This window comes from Marmota marmota, unplaced genomic scaffold, assembly GCF_001458135.2.
Source record: "Marmota marmota marmota unplaced genomic scaffold, marMar, whole genome shotgun sequence".
Lineage (NCBI taxonomy): Eukaryota > Metazoa > Chordata > Mammalia > Rodentia > Sciuridae > Marmota > Marmota marmota.
This window is the reverse complement of record NW_026000082.1, coordinates 31,910,042-31,936,027: the sequence shown is the minus strand read 5'-3', so window position 1 is coordinate 31,936,027 and position 25,986 is coordinate 31,910,042. Positions and strand designations below refer to the sequence as shown.

At 46.4% G+C, this 25,986-nt stretch overlaps 1 protein-coding gene and 2 non-coding genes across 12 annotated transcripts in view; all 3 read right to left on the bottom strand.

Annotated features, from left to right (window-relative positions):
* Window positions 1-8,331: 8,331 nt before the first annotated feature.
* The window catches only part of Pum1 (pumilio RNA binding family member 1), a 65,304-nt gene continuing 47,649 nt past the window's right edge, over window positions 8,332-25,986 (bottom strand). For 6 of the 10 annotated variants that reach the window (XM_048815914.1, XM_048815911.1, XM_048815906.1 and 3 more), the window contains 7 exons: window positions 25,819-25,948; window positions 23,496-23,630; window positions 20,142-20,279; window positions 16,973-17,098; window positions 15,716-15,837; window positions 13,804-13,996; window positions 8,332-10,172 (listed from right to left, as the gene is read on the bottom strand). In XM_048815914.1, the coding sequence (XP_048671871.1) occupies window positions 10,041-10,172; window positions 13,804-13,996; window positions 15,716-15,837; window positions 16,973-17,098; window positions 20,142-20,279; window positions 23,496-23,630; window positions 25,819-25,948 (976 nt within the window). In that variant the 3' untranslated portion in view covers window positions 8,332-10,040. The remainder of the gene's footprint in view (window positions 10,173-13,803; window positions 13,997-15,715; window positions 15,838-16,972; window positions 17,099-20,141; window positions 20,280-23,495; window positions 23,631-25,818; window positions 25,949-25,986) is intronic. The other 4 variants (XM_048815915.1, XM_048815916.1, XM_048815907.1 and 1 more) reach the window with 1 other exon arrangement.
* On the bottom strand, window positions 12,651-12,734 carry LOC125610411. The gene has a single exon (XR_007340432.1). It is a non-coding gene; the product is annotated as a small nucleolar RNA SNORD103/SNORD85 (small nucleolar RNA).
* Window positions 22,559-22,642, bottom strand: LOC125610410. Its single transcript, XR_007340431.1, has one exon. It is a non-coding gene; the product is annotated as a small nucleolar RNA SNORD103/SNORD85 (small nucleolar RNA).

The following is a 25,986-nucleotide window of genomic DNA, read 5'->3' as shown; positions in this document are numbered from 1 at the left end:
GGCTGCAGGACCCAGTTCCGCTCCGCGCGCCCTCCGCCCGCGGCCGGGAGGGCTGAACCCGAGGACCCCGCGGGCCATGCCGTTCCTTCTAGGGTCCGAGGCGTGGATGGCGTGTGTGTCCCCACCCAGCAGCCTCCTGTGGGCTCCATTCATTCCAGGACTCCCATCTTCACCCCACGCCCCAGCCAGCCTAGGAAGGGGCCGGAGATCACCCAAGACCCCGACCTTCGTGTCCTCAGAATGCGGACTGGCTGTTGCCCTCGGACTAGGCCTGACCCTCTCTGGGCCTCAATTCCACCCAGCGAGACCACCATGGAATGGGGGTGTGGAGTGTTGACTTGGGCCCTGTCACTAGGGTTGGAGAGGAGATGGTGGGCAGCCCCATAGTAGCCCGGCTTTCCCAGGTGAGACTCGGATTCCTCCCAGTAGAATGGAGACCACTCCTTCCAGGCACAGTGGGAGTACAGAGCACCTCTGGGTGACCCGAGCCCTGGCGGCCTTGTTGTATTTGGGGTGGTTTCTCCTTTGCTTCCGTCTCCCTATTTGAGTCCCGCTGCAGTCAGTCACTGCTGACCCCCACACCAGCCTGGCCTGGCATGCAGTGGGTGCTCAATACAAATTCACAGAATCACGAGGTGTGGTGGCACAGGGCTGTCTTCACATGGACTTGGGAGGCTGAGACAGAGGGATAGTAAATTTGAGGTCAGCTTCAGCAACTTGGTGAGGACCTGGGCAACTTAGCAAGGCTCTGTCTCAAAATAAAAAATAAAAATGGGCTGCGAATGTGGCTCAGTGGTTAGGCACCCTGGATTCAATCCCCCGCACAGAGAAACAACCCACCAACCTGCAGAATCAATGAGTACGGTTCTCATTCACCTGAACTCACCCCACACAGGTGTTTTGGGGAGAGAGGGGGAGGGTTAAACACTTATTAATCCCTGAGCACATGTCCTTGACCAAGCACTTTCCTTGGATTATCTTGTCAACATCTCAGGAGCTCCATGAGGTCGGAACTGTTGATAGCTCCACTTCTTTGGTGAGGAAACTGAGGTTGTTTGCTGATGACGGCGAATTCACTTTTGCTCTCAGTCGCTCTCGCTCGTCTCTGGCGCCTGGGTCCCTGCACCCCCAGTTCAGGGCCTGCTGGCAGGAATCTGCTGTCAGCCCAGGGGTGTGGGTGGAGCTCGGAGGCAGAGTACTTGCCTAGTATGCTCCCAGCCCTGGGTTCTATTCTACCCAGCAGCAATGAAAACACACACACACACACACACACACACCTCAAAACTGGAGCCATTTGCCTGAGGAAAGAATAGTGGAGCAGACAGGGGCAGGCCCGGAGGGACAGACCCCTGGGAGTAACCATGGCCTATGGGTGTCAGGGCCTGCAGCCTCTTGGGAGGTAGTCAAGAAAACAAAGGTCAGCTCAACCTAAGGTAGAGATGTGTTAAAAGGAGTCCCTGAGAGGAGGGGGAGTAAGTGGGTCCCTAAAGGGTGTGTGAGCCCAGGCTAGCTGTCCTTAGGCAGACATCCTGAAGAGAGAGAGGGAGAGTGTTCAACTTTGTGATTCAAAAATCCCTAGGACACCAGGCATGGTGGCTGACATCCCAGCCACTCAGGAGGCTGAGGCAGGAAGATCACAAGTTCAAGGACAACCTCAGCATCTTCGTGAGGCCCTAACTCAAAATAAGGGTTGAAAGGACTGGGGGATCTGGCTCAGTGGTAAAGCACCCCTGGGGCTCAATCACCAGCACCCCCACACCTCCAAAAATATTCCTAAGAATTCTGAGATCCCAACCTCTGGAATCCCATTCCCAAATCTTTTGGAATTGAGCCATCTCCTTGGGGAGCTGGGTGGGGAAAGGCTGGGGGCCGTGCAGATGGGGAGTTGGTCTTGTGGAACGGCACAGCCTGGAGCTGGAGAGGTCTGGCTCTGGGTGGGTCAGTACCTGGGTTCCAATCCCAGCTCTGCTGTTACTTTGGATATGTTTTCTGGACTACCTCCAAGGGGCTGGGGAGGCTGAGGCAGGAGGATCCTGAGTTCAAAGCCAGCCTCAGCAACGGCGAGGCCCTAAGCAACTCAGTGAGACCCTGTCTCTAAATGTACTACAAAATAGGGCTGGGGATGTGGCTTAGGGGTCGAGTGCCCCTGAGTTTAATCCCTGGTACCAAAAATAAAATAAAGGAAGGGACCCGGATGTGGACATAAAATTCCCTTCCAGAGAGGCTGAGAAGACCAGCGGGAAGACTGGCTCTGAGGGACCGAGAGGTCCAGAGTGGGGGTTAGGAGGAGCCAGATGCCAGCACGGGAGGACTTCTGAACACAGATGCCAGTGGCTATTGTGACAGGGGGCGAGTACTCTGTTTTGGGAGGTGAGCAAGACGCAGGGGGCCCTGCGGTCGCCATGTAGAAACTAGGCAGGGAGCAGGACCCTCCGGCTTCTGGAAACAGCAGCCTCTTCCCCACGCCTGGAGAAGTGGGGAGGGGTGTGTGTGGAGAATCTTTGGCCAGGCCGGGAGCGCCACCTGCTGCTCCTCAAAGACCCTGGTCGCAGCCAGAACAGAGGTCGGGACCTCGGGGACCAAGCTCCCCATGCCAGGGCTCCCGGGCTCCTTGAGCTCGCAGATGCACACATCCAACTCCCTCAAGCACGGCACCTCCACACAGTCACCCTCCCCTGCAATGGGCCATGTCCCAGCTCCATCCACAGTGCCACTACACCCCGCAGGCATGTGATGCTGTCCTCTCCCGGCACAAACTCTCACAGCCCACCTGGCCCCTCAGAGTCACATCATTTCCTCTGGGAAAGCTTCCCAATGACTTTGGGGTGAGCAGCGCTGGTCCCGCTCTGCCCAATACCCTGATCACACCCGTCCTGCATCCAGACCCTGTTNCACACCCCTCCCCACTACAACTTCCTGATTTGCCCTGGAGTCAGGAAGGAGGCCAAAGCACAGCCTGGCTTCTGGGAAAAGCCCAAAGGGTCAATGACCCCCAAAACTCAGAAACTAAAACAACGTTCCCGCAGGAAAGCTTCTGATGGGGAAGAACCGAGTCCTCTCTGGAAGGCTTGGGGAGCTCAGAGGCCTTTTGCTGTAGAAGTCCAGTGTGGTCGGTAGGGTTAGGAGGATCCACAGGCCAGGCAAGAGGTGGGGAGTGTTGGTCCCCACCCTTGGGGACCACCCAAGGGACCTGGCCGTGAGGTCCCACGGGGCCACGCCCCAACCTTGGCTCTGGGCAGGCTGGGCGAGCTGTCGGAGGCCCCCGTGGCTGGTGGCACCCCAGCGCAGCCAGGCCTGGGACCAGGATTTGCACGTGGGTGTCTCCTAGGCCTGTTACCTGGGAATTGACCCTCAGGACACTGGGGTGGAGGGGAGGGAGCAAGTTGGATTCTTACCTGAGGGACAAGGCTGGGCTGGCCTTGCAGGAGGGGCCAGTGGAGCTGCAGAGACCCCCGCAGGCAGCCTCCGTGTGGGGCAGGTCTGGCCAGGCCTGGAGCAGGGGTTCTGCATGAGGGCACAGCAGGGCTCAGGGACCTTGGGGACCTCAGTGGGGTGAGGCCTGGCTCCTGGAACCTGAGCACACAGGCTGGGAGGGGACCACAGGTGGGAAACCGGGAACAGCCTGGGAGGGAGGAGCAGATGAGAAGACGGAGCCGCAGCCGCTCATTCAGCCACTTCGCCTCTGAGCAGAAGCGGAGGAGTCCAGGGGGCCTGGAGGGAGGCCCACCACGTGGGGAGTCCAAGAGGGTCATGTGTGAGTGACTGTGGGACTGTTCTGGGGCTGCATGCACCACCCCCTGGGGTGGACAGAGCTGTCCCCTGCCACCCCTATCTGCCCATTTCACAAGTGAGGAGAGTGAGGCCAGAGGAGGGGGGAGGGTCTGGCCCCAGGTCAGAGCCTGTGGCGGAGCTGGGAGCCCATCCCTGCCCCCTTGTCCCCTAGGCCCTCTGCCCACTCCCAGGAGGAGCACCTGCACCAAGACCCCGGCCACTCTCAGGTCAGGTTCAGGGCCAGGCCAGGCTGGGCGGGGCTTGGGCCTTCTGTCCCCTGGCAGGGGAAGAGCGCAGGAGGGGGCGGGCGAGGCGGCCTCCACCCGAAGCGGCTCCACGAACGCTCCCCCACCTTCCTGGGAATAAACTGCACATTTAGAGTCATTTTCCTGGAAGAAGAAAAATAAACTTCCTAAAAATATGTGTTCCTTCTCACCTCCTCTCGGGCAGGAGCAGCCCAGCTGCAGAGCCGGGGAGGGGCGGGAGAGCCTGCCCAGCCTCCGCGGCAGGTCACTCTCAGCACTGTCCTCCGGGAGGCCCCCCGCCTTGTTGCTTTTCTGATACTGGGGATTGAACCCAGTGGCATTTTACCACTGAGCTGTAGCCCCAGTCCTTTTGATTTTTTTTATGATTTTGAGACACGACCTCACCGAGTTGCTGAGACTGGCCTCCAACTTGGTGTCCTCCTGCCTCAACCTCCCAAGTAGCTGGGATTCCAGGAGAGGGCCCTGGCCGTCCTGGAGATGACACACGGTGGGGTTAGGGTCTGCTGGTTTGTTTTTAGCATTCTGGGAGAGGAGCACTGCAGCTAGCTTGGAGCAGTGGGTGAGCTGGGGGTGGGCACAGGCCTGGCACTGAGGGAGCTCCCATGCGGGCAGGGGGGCGGGGCGAGAAACACATAGGTGACTGCAATCCAGTGGGATGTCCCTGCTCTGTCCCTTGTCCTGGTCATGTGCATCTGGTAGGCACTTTCCCTGCCTGGATGCGGGGGAGCGGGGTGGGGGAGCCTGGCGTCCCATCCTAGCTCTTGACCAGTGTCTCCCCAAAATGCAGGCGAGGATCACTAACAGCTCAGGACTTAGCTCTAAGTCACTCTTTGCATGAAACCGGGAGACAGGAGACAGAAGCTGTGGCACCTCTGGGGGGCTGAGGTTCCCTGGGATTTGCTGGTGAAGCTTTGTCCAAAGACCTGTGTCCCCAGGGGCTCTGAGGAGCCTGGGGGTCTCCAGGAATCCAGGCCAGCATTGGCGTCCAGGTAGGCAGGCCTCCTCTCCGCTGGAGGGCAGGTGTGGGCTGCAGGCTGTTCTGGGCGCAGCCATGCTCCTGCTGTTGAGTTCTCTCCTGGGGAACAAGTTACCCCAGACCCAGGGTTTAGACAGCCATAGACTAACGCGGGTCGGGAAGCTGGGTGCACCCCAGGTGGTGGCGGTGGTCTGGGAAGTGTCTCCCGAGACGGCAGCGAGGGCTTAATCCTGACCAGCAGGACCCATCAGGGCTGCGTGAATGTCCCCCGAGGAAGCAGAGGTTATAAGGTCTTGGGGGACCTAGCCTCAGATGTCACACTCTGCCCCTTCGCAAGGTCCTGCTGTTTCGGTGGTGACACCCAGTCCTGTGGGCAGTGACTTCACAAAGGTGAGAATACCAGGAAGCTTCTTGGGTGACTGACTTCGGCCTTGAAGACTGCACTAGGTATTGCATCTACCTTCTGGTGTCCCAGTTTGAAGGATAAATTTGTCACCCTAGTGAAAATTCAAAGAGCCCCAACAGAGAAAAATCAGAGACAATGATAATAATAACTGCTACCCCCGGCCGTGCGCCTAGCCCCGTGCCAGGGGCCTCCAGTTTACCTTGTAAAGCAGAACTGTTGTTACCCCATTTTACAGATAAGGAAAGAGGAATAAGAAGTCAGGTGACTTACAAAGGTCACACAGGGCCAGCTGGAGATAAAATTTGAAGCCATCAGACTTGAGAAGACTTGGAGGTGTTGGTGGTTTGTGAGTTTTACAAGCCAGTGATGTGGCCGCAGGAGACCTCAGGACCTTGGGCTGCTCTCCCCAGCCCCACCCATCAACCCCATACCAGCCCTGGGAGAGAAGTAGTCTTGGGCTAAATTAATACCCCTGGTGGCTGCTGGGGAAACTGAGGCCCAGAGAATTCAGAGATGTGCCAGGAGTCACCCAGCAAATCAAAGGCAAAGCTTGGGCCTCTGCCACGTCAGTCACACCTTCCCATTCCCAGCCAGAGGCTCAGCCCTCTGGGGCAGGAAGGGATGAAGGATGGGAAAGGCAGATGCCAGAACTCTGGTGACCTCTTCTCCCTGGCGAGATTCCTGACAATGCCTCTGAGCCATCCCAGCCCTGACCCTCAAGCCCAAGGCGTCCTCCATGCTTGCTCTGGGCGGTAGCCCCCTCGTGTGGCTGCAGCTGGTAAGTACAGAAAATCTCAGGTTCTCTCCCCCTGGGGGGTGCCTCACCACCCAAGAGAAGGCAGCCACTGTGGTGGCTGGCAGGAGGTTGCCAACAGACATCCATCAACAGAGTCCTGGACTGGGCGTCAGGAGACCACAGGTGAAACCCTCCCCTTGCCACTGACTCACATGGAGCTTGAGTCTCAAGTCCTCACCTGTACAAAGGGCTGAAAGGTCAACTCCGTCTACTCCCCAAGGCTTTCTCAAGGACCAAAGACACCACAATAGTGAAGGTGCTCAGGGTCAAGGACTGTGACCACACAACCGAGGGAAGAATGGCCACTGGAAGGACTCTGAAAGAGACACAGGGACGCAGGTGGTGGCAGTCCCAGACATGGCCTCCTTGGGGCAGACTCCGGGAAGCTCAGGCTGCAGCGACAGGGGCTCTACCCTGGCGAGCGGAGGGGAAACCACAGGCCCGCAGCTGTCTGAGCCCAGGACTTGCTGGAGAAGTCAAAACGTCGTCTCCCATCCATGCCTCTGAACTGGGGGTAATAACCACATTCTCTGCAGGATTGCTGCAAGAACAGTCAGGAGAACACGTGGAAACCCCCCTGGGCACTCAGCAGCTAGTTCCCAATAAATAAATATGGTCTTTCCATAATGACCAAAACCTGTGCACAACCATTGGGCGAGTGAGGTTAGAGAGAAAAACGGAGGCACCCATTTCCTACTGAAGTCTGTCTCCCTGGCTTGCAGCTGCTTGTTGAAATTCTAACAAAATGGGTCTGGGTAGCAGATAACATTTATTATTCCAATGTGTTGGGCACTGTTAGAAGTGACCTAATTTAATCCTCACAACCAGCCCTGCACGTAAGTACTACTATTCTCCCACCTTCCAGAGAAACTGGGTCTCAGGCACAGCCAGGGGAAAAGGGCAGTTGGGACCAAACTTCAAATTTAATCCTGGCACTGAAGCTTCCCCAGGCCTCAAAAGGAGGTGGCAGTGAGAACACAACACTAGATCCCTGCTTGCTACCACTAAAAACAAAACGTTTCACTAAAAGCTGAAAGACCCAAACCAAATCAAAACCTGCTGCAGAACATGCATCAGCAGACGGGGGGAGGGGAGCAGACACCACGCCAGCGCCTAGGCCACGCCTGTGATGTCAGGTGCTAATGGGTCATTAGTATGAGGACTTGTTTCACCAAAGCTCTGAGGTTTAGCCTGTCTTTTGAGACTCTTGCTTTCCAAAGGTCACAGATAGCAGGCAAATGAACCCATCTGTGGCATGCATGCTATCTGCAGGCCATGAAGGCCCACAATGGGATGACTTTGGGACCAACCCAGCCACAGGTGCCAAAGCAGGATCAGGTCCTACACAGGAACCCTGCAATGGCCCCAGCTGCCTCCCTGCCACCACCTTTTATCCCTGGATCCCCTGGACCACTTAAGTTCCCTTGACAACAGCCACTCCCTGCAAAGGCCCCACCAAGCTGGTATGACCTCGCAGCTGGCCTTCCTAGCTGAGTCCATCCAAATCTCCAATGCAGACCAAAGTTTGAGTGGCAGTTTTTACCAAAGCTGTCTCTGGAGCAAGGGTGGGCTCCCTGGGCATGATTGACAGACAGCTTGGTGAGCCTCCTACACTACCAGCAGGAGGAAATTCCTAGGCTGAGGGTAAGAGGAAGAGGCTGGGATGCCAGGTCAGCCTCAGCAGCCCCTACCAACGAGTGGCACAGGGAGCAGAGTCCCAGGCAGATGGCCCACTGGTACTACTAAACCCCAGGGCTCACAAATACCAGAGGCCAGAGAGGAAGAGTGAAGAAAGAAAGACTATCTGGAAAGAATGGATCAGACCACAGGGCACAGATTTTTAAGAGGACAGACTTGGGCCCAAGAAGCAAATGTTATAAGTTACCAAGAAGAGGAAATTGGGCTTCTATGTAGATGATCTTGATTGTGGAAGCGATGGGCAGATTAAACGCAAACAACTTTGAATCAAATTGGGCTCAAGGGCCATCAGCTTGACACTCAGGCCCTACTCCAATTTTCCCCCACAAATAAGCAGAAAGGAGGAAAAGGCTGTCCTGGGGCATTCTATGGGGGTGGTTCAGGCAGGCAGGGAGGGGGTTAAAATTAAGCACAAACCCAGATTCCAAAGTTCTGTATTTTTCAAAATAAAGATCACACATTGTTTAGAGACAATCTACACAAGAGTTACAAAAAATAGTTGCCCAGGCATAAGCATACACAGGTTTGTTAATTATACACATATGGTTACAAGTGTGCTTGCAAAAAAGTTCATTGGAAATATACACAAGGCTCTGGAAATGTACACCGTGTAGTGTTACAATTCTATATTCAAACAAGGAAAATTGACAGTATGTTACATTCACTTACAAGTAGACAAAATGCAAAATACAGTTCATCTTCTGTACAAAAAGGAAGGGTAATTCACACTTTACAAGGTGAAGGGGCTGAGTGTGGGGAAAGCTGGGACAGGGCTGAACTTCTGCACGTCCTTTTGACTTTCACAAAGTAAGCAAAACATTACTTTTTAGGGTAAAAAAAAAATACTAGTGTGAACTGAATCATTTTGAATAACATTTAGAAAGGATCTCGCTACTGACTAGCTGACAAATAAAACCAAGCTATTTTTTTTCTTTTTAAACATTAACTAGGCTGTATAAAGAACATTTATTCCTTCAAAAGAAAAAAAATTTACTTCTGGTTGAAATTACAATTTACAATATACAACACTATATGCTACGACCATAAAAGGTGAGAATATACACTGAATGCACAGGGCTGGCTAATTCTCTTTTCTTACCAAAAAACGTGTTTATGTTGATTCAAACTTCTCCACATTTACATTACAGGTATACAAATGTACAATTGTACAATCAAAAGTATGTTCGACTACTAGGGTACATTATAGATACAGATTAGACATCAAAACAAGAAAATACTACAAATTTGTATATATGCAAAGTCTACACCAAGTATACACTATATATTTATAGAAGCAAGACCAAAAGCAGAGTTGGATTTTTTTTCTCATGCTAAATAATCAGATTTTGCCTTTCAATGTTAACAGAAAAAAATCCAGTAGGCAGTAGGCAGTAAACAGTCGCCCCGCCGGCCGAAGGCCGCTCTGGTGTTCACACCTCCTCCCTGCAGCTCAGACTACACCTTCTTCTCAGCAAAAAATCTCCAAAAAAGAGCAATTTTTAGAAGTCTCATAAACTTAATGTCAAAAACTGAGCTTCAGCAACTCTGAAAGATTTGTTCATTTTATATATATATACATATGTATATGTATATTTTTATAAACAGTGTTAAATGCCAGTTTGGGTTCATTTAACTAAAATTCAAACTTCCCAGGTTTTTTTTTGTTTTGTTTTGTTTTTTACTAAAATGAGGAGGTGGGGAAGAGCTATTTGCAAAACTTGCCAGCGAGGCAAATGAGTTAAAAACCTTTTTTTTTCTTTTTTTTTGAACTTTTTTTTGTTAAACCAACCACCCTGAAAGTTTCCACACGTGAAATATAGATACAACATTGAACAAAATATGTGGCCTCCCATGTACATTGGTTACTTATGTACAAGTATCCTATACACCAGTAAAACAGCAGGGCAATTAGTCAATTAAAAAAAATAATTAGTACATGTTATATGTAATAAAATTAAATTTACAAAGGCTTTTCCACTTGTGGATTTGATTCCTTTTTGGAGGAGGGAGCAATCCCGGAGCAACCGATTGCCTATTTCAGATTCCACACTAGGACATTTCTGGTTGCTGGTTGGATCTGCCAGGGGGCCAGTGAGGTCAGCGGGAATGGGGAGAGGGGTGCACTGCTCAGATGATACCATTAGGGGGGCCACAGATGGGCCCCAAGTCCACACCATTCTTCATATAGTATTTCTCCAGCTTGGCCAGGATGTGCTTGCCATAGGTGTACTTGCGAAGAGTTGCAATATGGGGCCGGATCTGGGGAGGAAGGACAGCATGTGTTATAATAGGCAGGCCTGAGAAGAGACTGGCTGGCTCCAGAGAGCTCCCATCCATCACCACAGTCCGCACACATGTGCATTTCTGACAGCAACACCCACTGGCCCAGCCAAATCCCCTGAGATCTTGAGAGTAACCCATCCAACCAGTAGGGCACTGGTACAAGGTAGGAGTGCTAGGGAAGTTGGCAGCCATGGGCCACTCAGCACTTCCCCACAAACACACAGGTAAGACCCCTTGGCCCCAGGCTCAGCACCCAGGTCACTTGAACAGTGGGGGTTTTCAGATGTGGGCACCATTAATCCTGAACTCACCACATGACCGTGTCTCTCTAAGATCACAGGAAGTTAATACTGATAAAAATTTAAATGGTAAAGATTATAAGCGAGGATGGCTACCCCATTTTAGTGGTGGGTAGAAAAAAATGGAAGGTACAGGGTGCATCCATGTGTTGGATGGATCAACATCAAGATCAAATGACTGGGGGGCTGGGGATGTGGCTCAAGCGGTAGCGCGCTCGCCTGGCATGCGTGCGGCCCAGGTTCGATCCTCAGCACCACATACAAACAAAGATGTTGTGTCCACCAATAACTAAAAAATAAATATTAAAATTCTCTCTCTCTCTTAAAAAAAAAAAGAAAAAGAAAAAGAAAAAAAAAGATCAAATGACTGGCACAGGTATTTGAGCCCAAACTGCCAAGATCCCCCCAAAAGTCCATTTGTTCCCCATTGTGCTCTCCCAGCACCCTGAGGCACTGGGCTCACCCTCGCCCTCTATGACCCAGGTGCCTGTTCAACTCAGAAGCTTTCTCCTGCTCTTTTCCCTGAGCTCATCCAGCTCCCCAAGTCCTGAGCATCTCTGATAAGCAGAGGGCTACTTCTCCATTAGGGGGGCCACAGATGGGCCCCGTTATTCTACACACTTCAGCAGTGTTCACTACCTTTTGCTCAACCCTCAATCTTTCCACACAAACATAAAGAACCATGGTTTATCAACCCGTTTCCGTATCCAAACTCACCCTAATGTACATAAACACAGGCCCAAAGTGCCAGAGATGATGGGTGTTTTAGAATGAGAGCTCTGAGGATGATGACCCGGCCTGTTCATTTGTGTTCTCAAATGAACCAAGGGTCAAGTAGATCTAGAAACCACCGATGAAACTCACATAGGACCCCAGACACAGATCACATAGTTCACTCCCACCTAAGTGCTAGGTGGAAAGCAACTGGTTCCAACCGTGAGGTATGTGGAAGCAAAAACATGCCTACCTCCCTAAACTTGTCTTAAAAAAGAATGCAAGGGCTGGGGTTCAGTGGTAGACCACTTGGCTAGCATGAATGAGGCACTGGGTCTGATCCTCAGCACCACATAAAAATAAAGGTGTTGTGTCCATATTTACAGGGAGGGGGGAGATGAGGAGGAAGAGGAGGGGGAGGAGGAAGAGAAAAGGCAGAAGAATGGAATAATGCTACATTTTGTCACTAGAACTTAAGGTTGAGGATCCCATGATTTGGGTAGCTCTACTCCTGAAAACTAGGTGAGATTCAACTCATTTACCTTTATGCCTGGCTGGTGAGTCATGTCTCTTATTAAAAATCTTTAACTCTGCCTTCCAGTAAATAACAACAAGAAGGCACATACATGTGTGCAATCCTGGAGTGCACCGGTCTCTTATTTGGCTTAATAAGAGGTCAAAGATAACCAACCCACTCTCCTCCCAGTGTTCCCCTTTGCTGACAGGGCACCACCTAGTGATAAAAGAGGGAAAGAAGACCCAAGGACCTTCCTTCCTTGACTCCCCCAACCAATCATCTGCAAGACCCTGCTGATTCCAACTCCCCAATTCCGTCTGCTTCTCTTCCATCCCAAAATTGTCACCAGTTACTGGCTTAACTATTTTAACAATCTCCTGTCTAATCTTACCACTCCTCCAAGTTACAGCGCCTGCTCAGCAGCCAGGACACTTATCTGAAACGTACACACATTGCTATCACCACAGTCCTGCTGGACTTTCTAGAATTCTTAAAGTACAGTCATCTCTCTTGCCCCAAGACTTTACCCACCATGTTCCCTTTTCCTGGAAAGGTTTTTCAAATGTTACACATATAGGGGGCCTTGTCTGTACCCATAAATTACAAGAGGCATACTGACATATTTTTATAGGCTCCACCCACAATCCTTATTTCCCTGACACTACAACACTAATCTGCACATAATTTGGTGTAGCCATACAATGCTTGTGCAGAGGATGGCCTGCCATAGAGCACACACTTAGTATTTGCTAGAGGAATGAATGGATGGGCTTAAAATCCTTGACATTTCCAACACTCCTATGCCTCCACACATCTCTCTGTGAAACTCGCCTGTCTGAAGAACCCTGGACGCCCCCAGACTTCAACTGTCATTACCAGCACCAGTGCGGTGGGTGGGTTTGCACAGGAGGTGGAGGGTGTCTGTCTGGCTCAGAATTGAGTCCGTAACAAAGATTCTCATTACCAAACTCTGTTCTCAGTGAGGGCAAGTGGGTCATCATTGCCAGACAGCAGCAACCCCTGCATTGAGAAGGGCTAAGGGTTCAGATCAGAGCACCCTGAGGCTCTGGGCACTGCTTGGCACAAACACAGTTGAGCATGCCCTTCCTGCCCGCGGGCTCAGTTTGCCTCCTGGGCGCTGTGATCTGGGTGGTGCTGGGTGGATCTGCTCTATTCCTGAAGCTGTAGACCTCCTCTTCAGGGGACTTCTCTGTTGGTTCCCCACTTTTCAAAGTTTTGTCTCCACTCCCCTAACTCCTCTCAGTCTTGTCTTCCAGCCTTCCCTGGGGGACACAGTGAAGGGAGAAGGGACCCTCTCACACGTGTTCCTCTGCTTTCCATTGCTCTTCCCCACCAGACCCCACAGCCTGAGGGCAGAGAGGTCATAGCTGTCTCTGAGCCACCCAGATCAATGTGCCAGGCGAGCAGTGTACTGGGCAGGCAGCTGTTCAGTGAGTGCTGGTGGAATGGGTGAATGGGGAGGGAGGAGACCAGAAAATAAGGCAGGCAGGTTGACTTGTCTAAATTAATAATAAACTGATCTCTTAGGGGTTATGAAGAAAAATATCTCATTAAAAAAAATGAGCTTATGGGGCTGGGATTGAGGCTCAGCGGTAGAGCGCTTGCCTAGCATGTGCAAGGCCCTAGGTTCGGATCCTCAGCACCACATAAAAATAAAATAAAGATTAAAAAAGAGAGAGAGAGCTTACGATGTTTACACAGTGAGTTATTAACAGGAGAGGCAAACATGTGGACAATGGCAACTTCGCAGTAAAAAAAAGGGGGAGGGGGAGCAATGTACTCCTGTAATCACAGAAACTCAGGAGGCTGAGGCAAGAGGATTGCAAGTTTGAGGCCAGCCTGGGCAGTTCAGCAAGACCCTGTCTCAAAACTAAAACACAAAAAGGGCAGGGATGTAGCTTGGTGGTAGAGAGCCCCGGGCATCAGCCCATAGTACCAGGGGCAGATTGAGAGAGACAAAAAAGAAATGCAGCACAGGGCACCATCTAGTGGCAGACTCCCCAGAAACACACAAATGTCTTGCACACTTTCTCTCTTGAGTTTCTGGCCAGCCTACCTTATGCATGACAATCTTCCGCTGGCCCGGCTCTGCCACATCAATCATTTTCTGGACCACATAGTTGGCATACTGGTCCTTCATCATGGTATATAAGGCACTGTGGGGACCATCGTTCATGGTGCAGACCTCATCGATGAGCACAGCACGCTCTGTACGTGAGGCGTGGGTGACGCACTTCTCCACAACATTGCTGTAATGAGACGAATCCATTGTCAGCTGTCAGAAGAGGATCCCCTCTTAGGTTGTGCTTCTAGCCTCTCCCCTCCCTCAGGATTAGCAGCAAGAGAGATCTCGCATTCGTGGAGAATTAATGTATCCACTGTCTGGCTCTGTAAGAGTCTATGTCTGCCACCTGATGTGTCCAACAGTGAATCATGTCTGAGACTAGGTCTTTCAGGGGTGGGGACCTAAACTTCCATGAGGTGAGGGTAACAAGCCTGGATGAATAAAAAAACAAGTTTATGGGACTGGTTTTGTTAACATCCCAATTGGCTGAATATTATTTCAACATTTATCAATATCACTTGATGTCTATCATCTGCTATTGGCACAGAGCATGATACTTGGCAGAAACTGTAGTCTTGCTGAAGGAACCCACAAGGCAGGGCCATGGCTCTTTTGGTCAACTACCACATGCTGTCTCTCAAGAGTATAAGAAGACCCAAAGTTTGTCAATACATCTAAACATTTCACAAATATGTCATATTGAGAAAGGAAAGGAGGGGTGCAGTTCTATTAGCAGTATTCCCGTAACCCACAGGGCTACAGATGCTGACTGAATTACATGCTGCCGCACTGATGGCCGTTTACCATCCCACAGTGACTGTGCACTGCGGCTTGGTGCTGTGACGACACCGTGCAGTGTCATGAGCAATGTCCATGCCGTGTGCTTGCACTGCTGGAGTCGAACCCAATGCCTGGCAGGGAGAATTGGAGGTTTATGTGTGCACATGGTGGTGGTGGTGGGATGTGCTGAAGGCTTCACAAAGTGTTCACAAAGCAGGAAAGAGCTGCTCCAGGTCACAAAACCCTCAAGCAGAAACCAGCATAAAGCTAGTATTCTGTGAGATGGCCACTTCACTGTAGGTTGGAAATTGCCAATGACTCACAGGTGGCTATTTTCTAGGGCAGCCTAACTAACAGGTGAGGTCTCACTGAATCTCCTGCCTTATGTACCAGAGCACACACACGTAGGTGCTGCATTTCTTTTCTCTAGTTTCCACGCTGCAATGTTGTAAGATTTGACAAATTAAAAGGGAACATTAATAAACATCAAGGTTTTTGTATGAGTCCTATTACCTGCCTTGCAATTCACCCTAAAAAAAGGAAAAGAAAATATTCTAAAAATAGAAAGAACTATGTTATGTGGGAAACAGGAAATACAGAATCAACTCAGAAGACTGACCACAAGGAAGAGCCATCAATTTTTCTCCAATCTCTGCTACTTACAAGTTAACAAAAACACCTTTGCCAACCTGGGAAAAACAATCTCACTGCATTCTTAAGACCGCACACTTTGAAGCTGGAGAAGAGATTCTGAGAACACTAAGGCCTGCGCAGACATGGCCAACTGCCTCTCTCAGCCAGAAAGAAGCCTGCCTCACGAACATTTCACAATTCCAAAACATTAAGTTACTAAAATGCCCAGTGAAGTAAAGGGTAATACGTTAGAAACACAGTCCCCAGATTTCACTGTGGCTAGTTTCTCAGGGAGTTATATAAGGGACCTCTTATGGTCCATGCTTTGTAGAACTATTTGAGTTTTTAACCTGTATATACAAATAAATAAATAAACAAATAAATAAATAAATATCAACAAGGAGAGAATGACCACTTATTCTTTATCTTAGCTGAAATACTACTTAAGCCTCTCTTCTAGAAAACAAGCTTTATAACTGAAAGCACATACCTTGCAAATTTGTGCTGACTCAACACAAGTACATTGCCTCGAATTTCTGCTACAATTTTGCTTTTATCCTCAGGACGACCATGTTCTAATACATGCTGGATTACATAATTTCCATACTGATCCTATTTGAGAAGCAACAATAGAAAGAAAATTTAAGTTAAAAACCAGTTCTGTGGGTTCCCTAATTTCTTGGGATTGAATAAGGGGTGCTATACCACTGAGCCACATCCCCAGCCGTTTTAAATATTTTATTTAGAGACTTGTTATTGTGAGGCTGGCTTTGAACTCATGATCCTTCTGCCTCAGCCTCCGAGCAGCTGGGATTACAGGCATGGGCCACCACTCCGGGCAGGTTCCCTAAGTCTTTAGCACCTATCTTTCTTGTAGCACCAGGAAGGCTCTAATGAACATAAGAATTTTTTAAATGGACAGGTAATTTTTCCCTGTCATTACAAAATAGGAACACATTATTAGACAATGGAATATTTCTCTCCACATGTTTATGCCCAGAAGCTCTAGTTAGGTTCTTCATAAATTACTAGATATAGAAAAGTAGGCCTATATCATTTTAGAAGAGGAAGGGAGGGAGTAAAGAGTCATTATTCTTAAACAGAAATGTACAAATTCCTTTACTTTCTAGGCTGGAGGAAAAACTGGAAAGATTCATGTCCAACAAAATAGGCAGGTCTAATTACTTAATAACTGGAAGAAGCAGAAATAGAAAGTAGAAAGCCAAAAAAGAAGAAATCACCTAATCCACTTAGTTCACTGGATAATAATGAGATTGAGACTCTGAGGGATTAAATAGTCTGTCTGAGATAAACAGTCCACCCTAGCTCTCAAAGCTATACCTTCTAGCTATAGGCTTGGCCAGTGCTCATTGCCCAGGTTCAAGACACTAACCACGCTGCTATGAAAACATGCCCAAAAGATTCAAAGAGCATGAATTAAAATACATTAAGCTGGGCACAGTGGCGCACACCCTGAAATCCCAATGGCTATAGAGGCCGAAGGAGAAGGATCACAAGTTCAAAGGCAACCTTAGCAATTTAGCAAAGCCTGACTCAAAATAAAATATAAAGAAAGCTGGGGATGTGACTCAGTGGGTAAGCACCCTGGGTTCAATCACCAGTCCAAAAACAAAAGGACACATCAACCTTTTCTGGAACAGATACTTATGCTAACAACACACACAAGAATGGGGCCTACAGAAGCCCACCAGCGCTTGCTCATTTTATCTACTGGTAACTCCAGTACCTGTACAAGTTGCTCTGTGTGCTGGTGAAGTTCCTCTAGGATAGGGAGGGTCTGGTCAGGGAGACAATGCTCCAGGATTCTCTGAATCACTCGGCAGCCATAAGGGTGCGTGGACAAAGCAAACACCTAGATAAAAAGATACAAAGAAGAAATTCAAAATGGCGCTTGTCACTTTCAATGCTTCAGTAACATTTATATCATTGTTATATATTTAACTAAATGGCCTTTAAATTCTCTCTACAAATATAACATTAGCAGCATGTGTCTGTTATATGTAAATAAACCCATTTTTTAATTATTTTATGATTTCATATATATGCATATTCAGAGCTGAAAAGAACTTTTCCAAGGAACCTGGAAGGAACACAGAATTAGTCAAGGTCAGGAAAAACAGCTGAGAATCAGGAATGTCAATCAACAACCAATCCAAAAGACAGGATTAAAAACAGAAAAAGGAAGGCTGAGGGCTGCAGCTCAATGAGAGAATAATTGTCTAGTGTGCGCACAGTACTGGGTTCAATTCACAGCATCACCAAAATAATAATAATAATAATAATTATTATTATTATTAAAAGAAAGAGGAAGAAAAAGGAAAGGGGGGAACCAACCAACCACCCCCCCCCCAAAAAAAAAAAAAAAAAAAGAAAAGAAAAAGGGGTAGGATCCAGTCCTGAATGCTTTCACATAAACACACCAACTACATACAATCATCTGAGTTTAACTGGTGTGTTTTGCTGGGTTTGAAGAATTAGGAAAGCACAGGTGCTATAGATCCAGAACACCCAATCTTGTTTTGTTTTTGGTAGTGCCGTGGATTGAACCCAGGGCCTTGTGCCTGTTAGGCAAGCACTCTACCAACTGAGCTATATCCCCAGGCCTCCTAGAACACCCAATCTTGATTCGGCCCTTCTTAGCTAAATGACATGCAGCCCACATCAGTAATCAGGAAGAATAATGAGAGTAGTAAAAGCAGTAACAACTATCGCTTACTGAATACTTACTTACAAAGAGTCAGTTGCTGCACTAAATACTTTATGTATATTATATATGCAGCTTTATTATGCTAACAACTATTACTTAAACAATATACTGTTTAGTTCTGCTTGAGATTCGTTTTTGTTGTTTTGGTTTGGGGTTTTTGGCACTTGAGATTGAATCCAGGGGTATTTTACCACTGAGCTACATTATTTTTAAAAATTATTTTAATTTCCAGAGGTCTTGCTAAGTAGCTGAGGCTGACCTTGAACTTGGCATCCTCAAGCTTCCCCCTCCTGAGCTGCTGGGATTAGAGGGGTGTACCACTGTACCTGAATTGAGTTCATCTTTCTAAAATGCCACATACTTATAGTCTGGATCAACATTTCAAAATAATGTTTCCAATATTCACTTCCAATACTGGATATTTCTACAGTGTGTTTTGTGTAGGTGACTATGAGATTTTAAAGTCAAAATGCCTAGCTTATAGACATCTGCATTGTTTAGCCTTTTCCTACTAGGGGAATACTACTGTTTTAAAAAGGTAGTGGGGGAATACCATGTACAGAGAGGAACCTAGGCCAAGAGTACCAGATTATAAGAAATATAAACGTTAGAATTTGAATACTATATTGTGTCCTAAAATGGTGCAAATATAAATTTTTACCAGAACTATGTTGGACCCCACATTCCTACCAGCACAAAGGAAATGACAGGTGGGAAAAATCATTTAGGTATTTTCCTCATTACTGATGGAATTGACCACTACTTTTCTTTTTCCGTGTTTTGTTTTGTTTGGTACCAAGGATTGAACTCAGGGGCATTCAACCACTGAGCCACTTACGTATACTGGCAATTTGTGTTTCTTATGTGAAATATGTTCAGGGACCAATTTTTCGTTACGTTGTATTATTTTCTAGTTACCAATTCTTTGACAGATTGTTATCCTGAAAACATCCTCTTCCTGAGCTGGGATGCTGCTTAATGGTAGAGTGCTTGCCTGGCATGGGCCAGGCCTTCCCTGAGTTCAAGAAAAGGAAAAGGAGGGAAACAAAAAGGAAAAAGACTCTCACTTGGTAGCTTAATTCCTTTACATTTTATTCTGTAGTTTGATAAATATAATACCTTAATTTTAAAGTTAAAAAAATCTACCTCCCTCTTTTTTCATTAACTTAATAACTCCCAATAACCCCCTGGGTACTGTTTGCAGACTCGCTAACCACCATGGCAGTTCTCGACAGAACTCAACTCATACTTCAATACAGGCTGAACAGTACACCTCATAATCTATACCTAGATTACCACTGGTTATGATAATCAACTTGGTTTTTCCTGTTTTACCCCCTTTCTTAAAGAGACATTTTGAGGGGTGTGTGAAATGTTCTTTTTCTCCCTGTCTCTTTAAGAAAGGGGTAAAACAAGAAAAACCAAGTTGATTATCATAAAATGAGACCTTTTAAATTATCCTTTTCCACCAAATTAGAAAAATGTGAGGAAGTTTTTTGTTTGTTTTGTTGGTAAAAGAAATTAACAATGACAGCCAATTCAGAGAAAAACCAAGAATTTAACATTGCTTACAAGTAATGCCAAGAACAGACTTCTGACATACAGGTAAAAAGGAAAAATTAGAAATTATCTCTGGTTATGTGGCCAGTTCAAACCAATATGAACTGCATTCCATCCCCTCCAAAAAATCTAGGCAAGTAACAGTTATTTTTCAATTAAAGATATGTTCATGGGCTGGGGACATAGCTCAGTTGGTAGAGTACTTGGCTTGTATGCACAAGGCCCTGGGTTCAATCCCCAGCACACACACAAAAAAGGACATTCATATTGGGCCTGCAAGATTACTTCTGCTAATGACCTACATTTTTTAAAACTGATGAATTTGTTTAAATATCAGAATAATACTTAACAATGTGGGGAAATTCTTCAAACATGAGATTTCATCTTAGCTCCTTCAGCAATGTTTCATTCCAAGGTGAGCAGATATCTACATTAATGATGGAGAGATGGCCCATGACAGTTATGGGAAGGGATCTGGTACCTGACCCGCACTGCACAGCACTGCTTTTCCTGCAGGCTAAGACACACACAGCAAGCTGAGAACATGCCTCAAATCATACCTTGTTCTTTGATGACAATGGAGACACCCATTAATTTATTTCCCTTATTTCTTTCCTAAGTCACTTACCTGCCCCTTAAACGCGTCGATAATAAACTGCAAAGACTGGGGCTGCACACATTCAATGCATTTCTGGACCACGTGATTGCCATTCTGGTCTTTTACACATTTCAGGACGTGGCCATCCAGTTCCCGAACCATCTCGTTCTATTGAAGACAATGGAAGAAAGCACCACCAGAATCACAGCAAGCAAAAACCCAGATGTCCACACTCTTCTTACCAACACCCAAGCACTAAACAGACTCTTAAGACAATGAAGGTGGAACAACTCAACTCTGACAATGTGACAATGTGGCAACAAATGAGGACTCAAGTTCTTCCATGTGTTCACATATTTACCATGCAGTAAAATTCACTATAGCAGTAACCAGTACCACAAAAGGACTTTAACTTAGAAACCCCTCTTGAAGCTTTAAAAAATGTAGATATCTTCAAATAGAAAGGACTCTATATGAAGTACACTGCATTATTGAATTTCAAACATAATTTATCTACCATAAAATAAAATTTGTTATAGCAGTAACCAGTACCTGGAAAGATCTCAAACTCATTTTTTTTTTTCCTGACAATCCTAAGTGGTATATTAGTAATAATGACGGTCATTAATCTACAGTTGCCCCTTGGTTAGACAGGCATACTTCTAAGTACTTAACATGCTGCACTAAGTCCAAACAACCCAATGCAATGGGCACTGTGATAGATGAGGAAAAGAAACCATAGACAAAAGACTTGAACAAAATGCAGAACTAGATGGCCAAGATTTAAACTTAGCTCCATTGTGTGTTGGCAAACCAACTATCAATGATATATATCCTGCACAGCTCTTCCACCCATCTAAAGCTATAGACAGAGACAGCAGGATGGTGCACACCTGTAGCCCCAGCCTCTTGGAGGCTGAGGCAAGAAGACTGCTTGAGCCCAGAGGTTCAAGGCCAGCTGGGCAACACAATGAAACCTTCCAATGAGAAATAAGAATGGAAAAGGGTGCGGGGCGGGGGTGGGAAGGAGGAGATATCCTATAAATAGAAAGCAACAGAATCAGAATTTTAGTCTAGACTGTGACTCCAGCATCCAAGATCTTTCCATCAGGGCACAGTAACTGTGAAGAGAGCAGGAATGGTAAATTAATGAAGAGTACCTGAATTCAGAAAGTATACACAAAAGCCAGACACTGGGGGTGTATTTGTATTTGTGTGGTGTTGGATGAAGGCTGACAAAAGTGCGGGGGTGACTGGATGGGGTGGGTGTGAGATTGATCGAGACTGACTGATTCTGAGCCCTTCCCAGAAACTTACTGCCTCTGGTCTCAGGAATGGAGGTCAGATGTGTGCACACAGCTGTGCCCTGGACCTGCTGCCTCATTTCATCACTACCTCCAATCTCTGTAACAATTAGCTCTTCTGTGCTGACGCTATTTCTGTTAGAAGACTACAGCCACTTTAAAATGGTGCTGTTTTGCAATGTCTTCAATTCTTGAAATGTGAAGTATGTCAAAGCTACTAAGATATAACCTAATTAAAGACCTTTAAGACTACAATGGTAGAGTACAAAGGAAAGAAAGTTTACCAATCAAACGCCAGAAGGAGAGTAAATTAGCCAAATGCCAGAATGATGATTATTATAGGAATGATAAATAATGCTTATGTAAAGGAAAGTTATAAACAAAAGGAAAGGGAAATGGCTCCCGTCAGTATTTATTTGTTACAAGAGGTAAAAATTCAGTTGGCAGTTAATTTCACCTAAAATAATCGACTTGCATCCAGAAATCAGTACATTTTCCACAGCACGCATATGTCAGACTCAGGAAAAGGTACCACAAACAAACACAACCAGAAAGAAATATAAGATAAAGACCACTTCCATAATACAACCATCCAATTAAAAAAGAGAAAAAAAGGTAAAATCTGAAAATGTGGAGATAAAAATCAACAATTTGCCACATTCGTGGTAAAACTTAAACAGGAGAAATGAATAATAAAGAGTCATGCTTTTGCGTTCTTTCAGCAAGTAAGCACTATGATCAAGAAAGAAGAAACCTCATATTTAAATAAACAAGAAAATTAAAGAGGATCCAACTACCTATGAAAATTCTGGGAAAACTAAAATTGACCTATACATAAGAAAACTAAAAATAGCCTCACATCTGTTTATAATTACTTATCAACAGCACTCTATCAATAATGCATCTCTACTGCTGAGCACTGACTGAATGTGCTCGAATTTTGCTGCACATTTCCAACACTCCTGTGCCTCCACAAATCTCTCTGTGAAACTCTCCTGTCTGAAGGACCCTGGACGCCCCCAGACTTCAACTGTCATTGCCAGCACCAGTGCGGTGGTGTGGCGTGTGGTGGCCTCGCATGGTGTGGTGTGGTGTGGTGTGGTGTGGTTTGGGTGGGTTTGCACAGGAGGTGGAGGGTGTCTGTCTGGCTCAGAATTGAGTCCGTAACAAAGATTCTCATTACCGAACTCTGTTCTCAGTGAGGGCAAGTGGGTCATCATTGCCAGACAGCAGCAACCCCTGCATTGAGAAGGGCTAAGGGTTCAGATCAGAGCACCCTGAGGCTCTGGGCACTGCTTGGCACAAACACAGTTGAGCATGCCCTTCCTGCCCGCGGGCTCAGTTTGCCTCCTGGGCGCTGTGATCTGGGTGGTACTGGGTGGATCTGCTCTGACTATTCCTGAAGCTGTGGACCTCCTCTTCAGGGGACTTCTCTGTTGGTTCCCCACTTTTCAAAGTTTTGTCTCCACTCCCCTAACTCCTCTCAGTCTTGTCTTCCAGCCTTCCCTGGGGGACACAGTGAAGGGAGAAGGGACCCTCTCACACGTGTTCCTCTGCTTTCCATTGCTCTTCCCCACCAGACCGCACAGCCTGAGGGCAGAGAGGTCTTAGCTGTCTCTGAGCCACCCAGATCAATGTGCCAGGTGTGCAGTGTACTGGGCAGGCAGCTGTTCAGTGAGTGCTGATGGAATGGGTGAACAGGGAGGAGGGAGAAGAGGAAGGGGAAGGTGAATTGGGTTAAAGTTTGGTCTGCCAGAATGCTCAGTTTATTTTAAGAAAATGAAAACTTACTATTATTTTACCTGCTTCAATTATTATCAAACAAAAACCCAACTGTAAAATTGTATCTACTAAAGGCTAAGTTCTGATCAGAGAAAAGTGTTGGGAATTACTGATTTTTACAAGAAGACACTTGATCCACTATAAATTTCAAAATGAATTTGCACAATTCATGCTTGCCATGCACTGAAAGGCAGCCATAAGCACTGAAGTAACTAAAGACTGATGTTTTCATAGGGTTCACTGAACATACCACAGAGAAACATCAAACACCAAGAGAAAAGTTAAAGGGGAAACTTACAATTACCTGCTGGTCTGAGGGAATAAATTCAAGAGCTTTCTGGATAACTCGGCAGCCGTACATCTGTAGCGCTAACGACAAGACGTGGCCCCGAATCCGTTCTGCCAAAGCCAGCTTCTGTTCATGGCTGCCAAACTAGACATAATATGTGGGTGAACACCATTACTTAGGTAGAAGAGAAGTAGAGAAAGCAAAGCACTCATTATTTTGTATCAACCACTGACATGATCTCTTTTCACCCTGTTATGTATAATTAACTGAACCTTTTATTTAAAATAAGAGCCTTTATTTCTTTTTTTTTTTTAAAGAGAGAGATGGGGAGAGAGAGAGAGAGAGAGAGAGAATTTAATATTTATTTTTTAGTTTTCGGCGGACACAACATCTTTGTTTGTATGTGGTGCTGAGGATCGAACCTGGGCCGCACGCGTGCCAGGCGAGCACGCTACCGCTTGAGCCACATCCCCAGCCCCGCCTTTATTTCTTAAAGCCTGTAATTCTCAGTCTCTGATCATACGAACCCTTTTTTTAAAAATATTTTTTTAGTTGTTGATGACCTTTATTTTATTTATTTATATGGGGTGCTAAGAATTGAACCCAGTGCCTCACACATGCCAGGCAAGTACACTTGCCCCAGCCCCAGGAACCCTTCTTAATGCTGGGAGGTGGGGGGGCGGGGGGAGACCTCAAATATCTAATAGTGGTTTCTGCTAAGTAAACATTTAACTCCTTGGGCTACCATTAATTTATTAATACTATTAAATTAATCTGTACTCCACTAATTACCAGAACACATACATTTATTCTCAAATGAATAATGTGTGGGAGACACTGTTTTGTAGGGCTTTAGACAATGTCTGGGAAAAATGCAAGGACTTCTTGCAGTGACTCCACAGGACTCTGAGGCCAGGTATCTGAGGCCCACTGATTGAAAAGTTTCTTCATCTAAGTGAAGTGCCAAAGCACACACACACACAGTTTAGAATTATTGTCTTTCCAAGAACTGATACTATTTACAGGAGACAACAGACTTAGGAGGGGAGAAGATAGGCCAATCAAGAAGCAAGGCTAGAGTTAGGTTCATGGCTCAGTGGTAGAGTACTTGCCTAGCACGTGCGAGGCACTGGGTTTGGTTCTCAGCACCGCATATAAATAAGTGAATAAAATAAAGGTCCACAAAAAAACTAATAAAAATATTTTTTTTAAAAAAAGAAGCAATGCTATATGATCCTAAAATGGTACTAAGAAGGATTTCCTGCCCTTAGCTTTTTAATCTCTACTTGAAAAGCATTAGCATCAGACAAGAGAAGAATTTATGAATTATCATAAACCCTCCTTTTCTGTACAAATATACTAAGCTCCAGCTTGTCCTAAACCATAGGCCTACTCTCCACTCTATGGTCTGCTGTCCCAAGCTGCACCAGCCACCAGAGCTACAGTTCTCTGTGACAAAATGGTAGTACAGAGACATTCTAAAATCAGAAATACAGTGGTTACATTTAGACTGGTTTCTTAGTTCACAGCTGGAGCATTTAGTCTCGAATATAAGTCCATGTGAGAAAAATGAGGAAAAAAAATAAAACCTGTGAGTTCGCCATTTTTTAATCCTCAAACAAATGAAATAAAATAAAATATAGAACAAATCTGTTTGGTGGCAAGTTTTATTCAGTACCAACCCCACCAGATTCTCCATTTTGCCTTTTTGACTTCAGGTTGATGGCAACTGTCAAGCAACAAATCGCTGCCTCCTTGAAATTTTTAATTTATTAGAGGAATCACACATTAATCCTTTCCAAAGACAATGATACAAAAGTACACATTATTCAAATTGCAAAGTAAAATAAGAAGTCAAGGCCAAAGGATCTCCCAGAAAGCAATTAGCAATCATCATGACCTGGCCTATGGTGGAAAAAAACTGAAAATGGTATTCAAAGACAATTCTCTCTAGGAATCTTTTGAAAAAATTTTCCCATTTTTCACAGTGCCTTAATTTGTGATCCTGCTAAAATACCTTACAAATACCATCCTAAAGAAACATGTTTGGTGAAACCATTTTGACAATCAGAAATAATGTGCTAGGTCCTAAATGAGAACAATTGTCAAACTACACTGCCAGAATACACTGGCATCATCTGCTTGGGTATTTAAACCATACAAAATAAAGTGTTGCTAACAAATTGGAAAAATACTGAAAGAGAACTTCAAAAAGACCACACACACTTCATTTTAAGACCGGAATAGAACTGCTATTCTTGAAAATGCCAATGAAAATCAAAATACTCTAGATATTATATAAAGTCAAAGAACAGAAAGAACAAAGACTCACTTCAAAGAACTTCTGAATGACATAATTTCCAAACACATCCACCATTAGTTGGTAAGCAGCCTGGAGGATTTCATTGAAGACAAGCTGGCGCTCAGCTGCTGTGGCACGCTCTAGTTTCAGCTGAATGAATCTGAAGTCAAAGTAAAAGGGGCAAACACAGCATGTTAA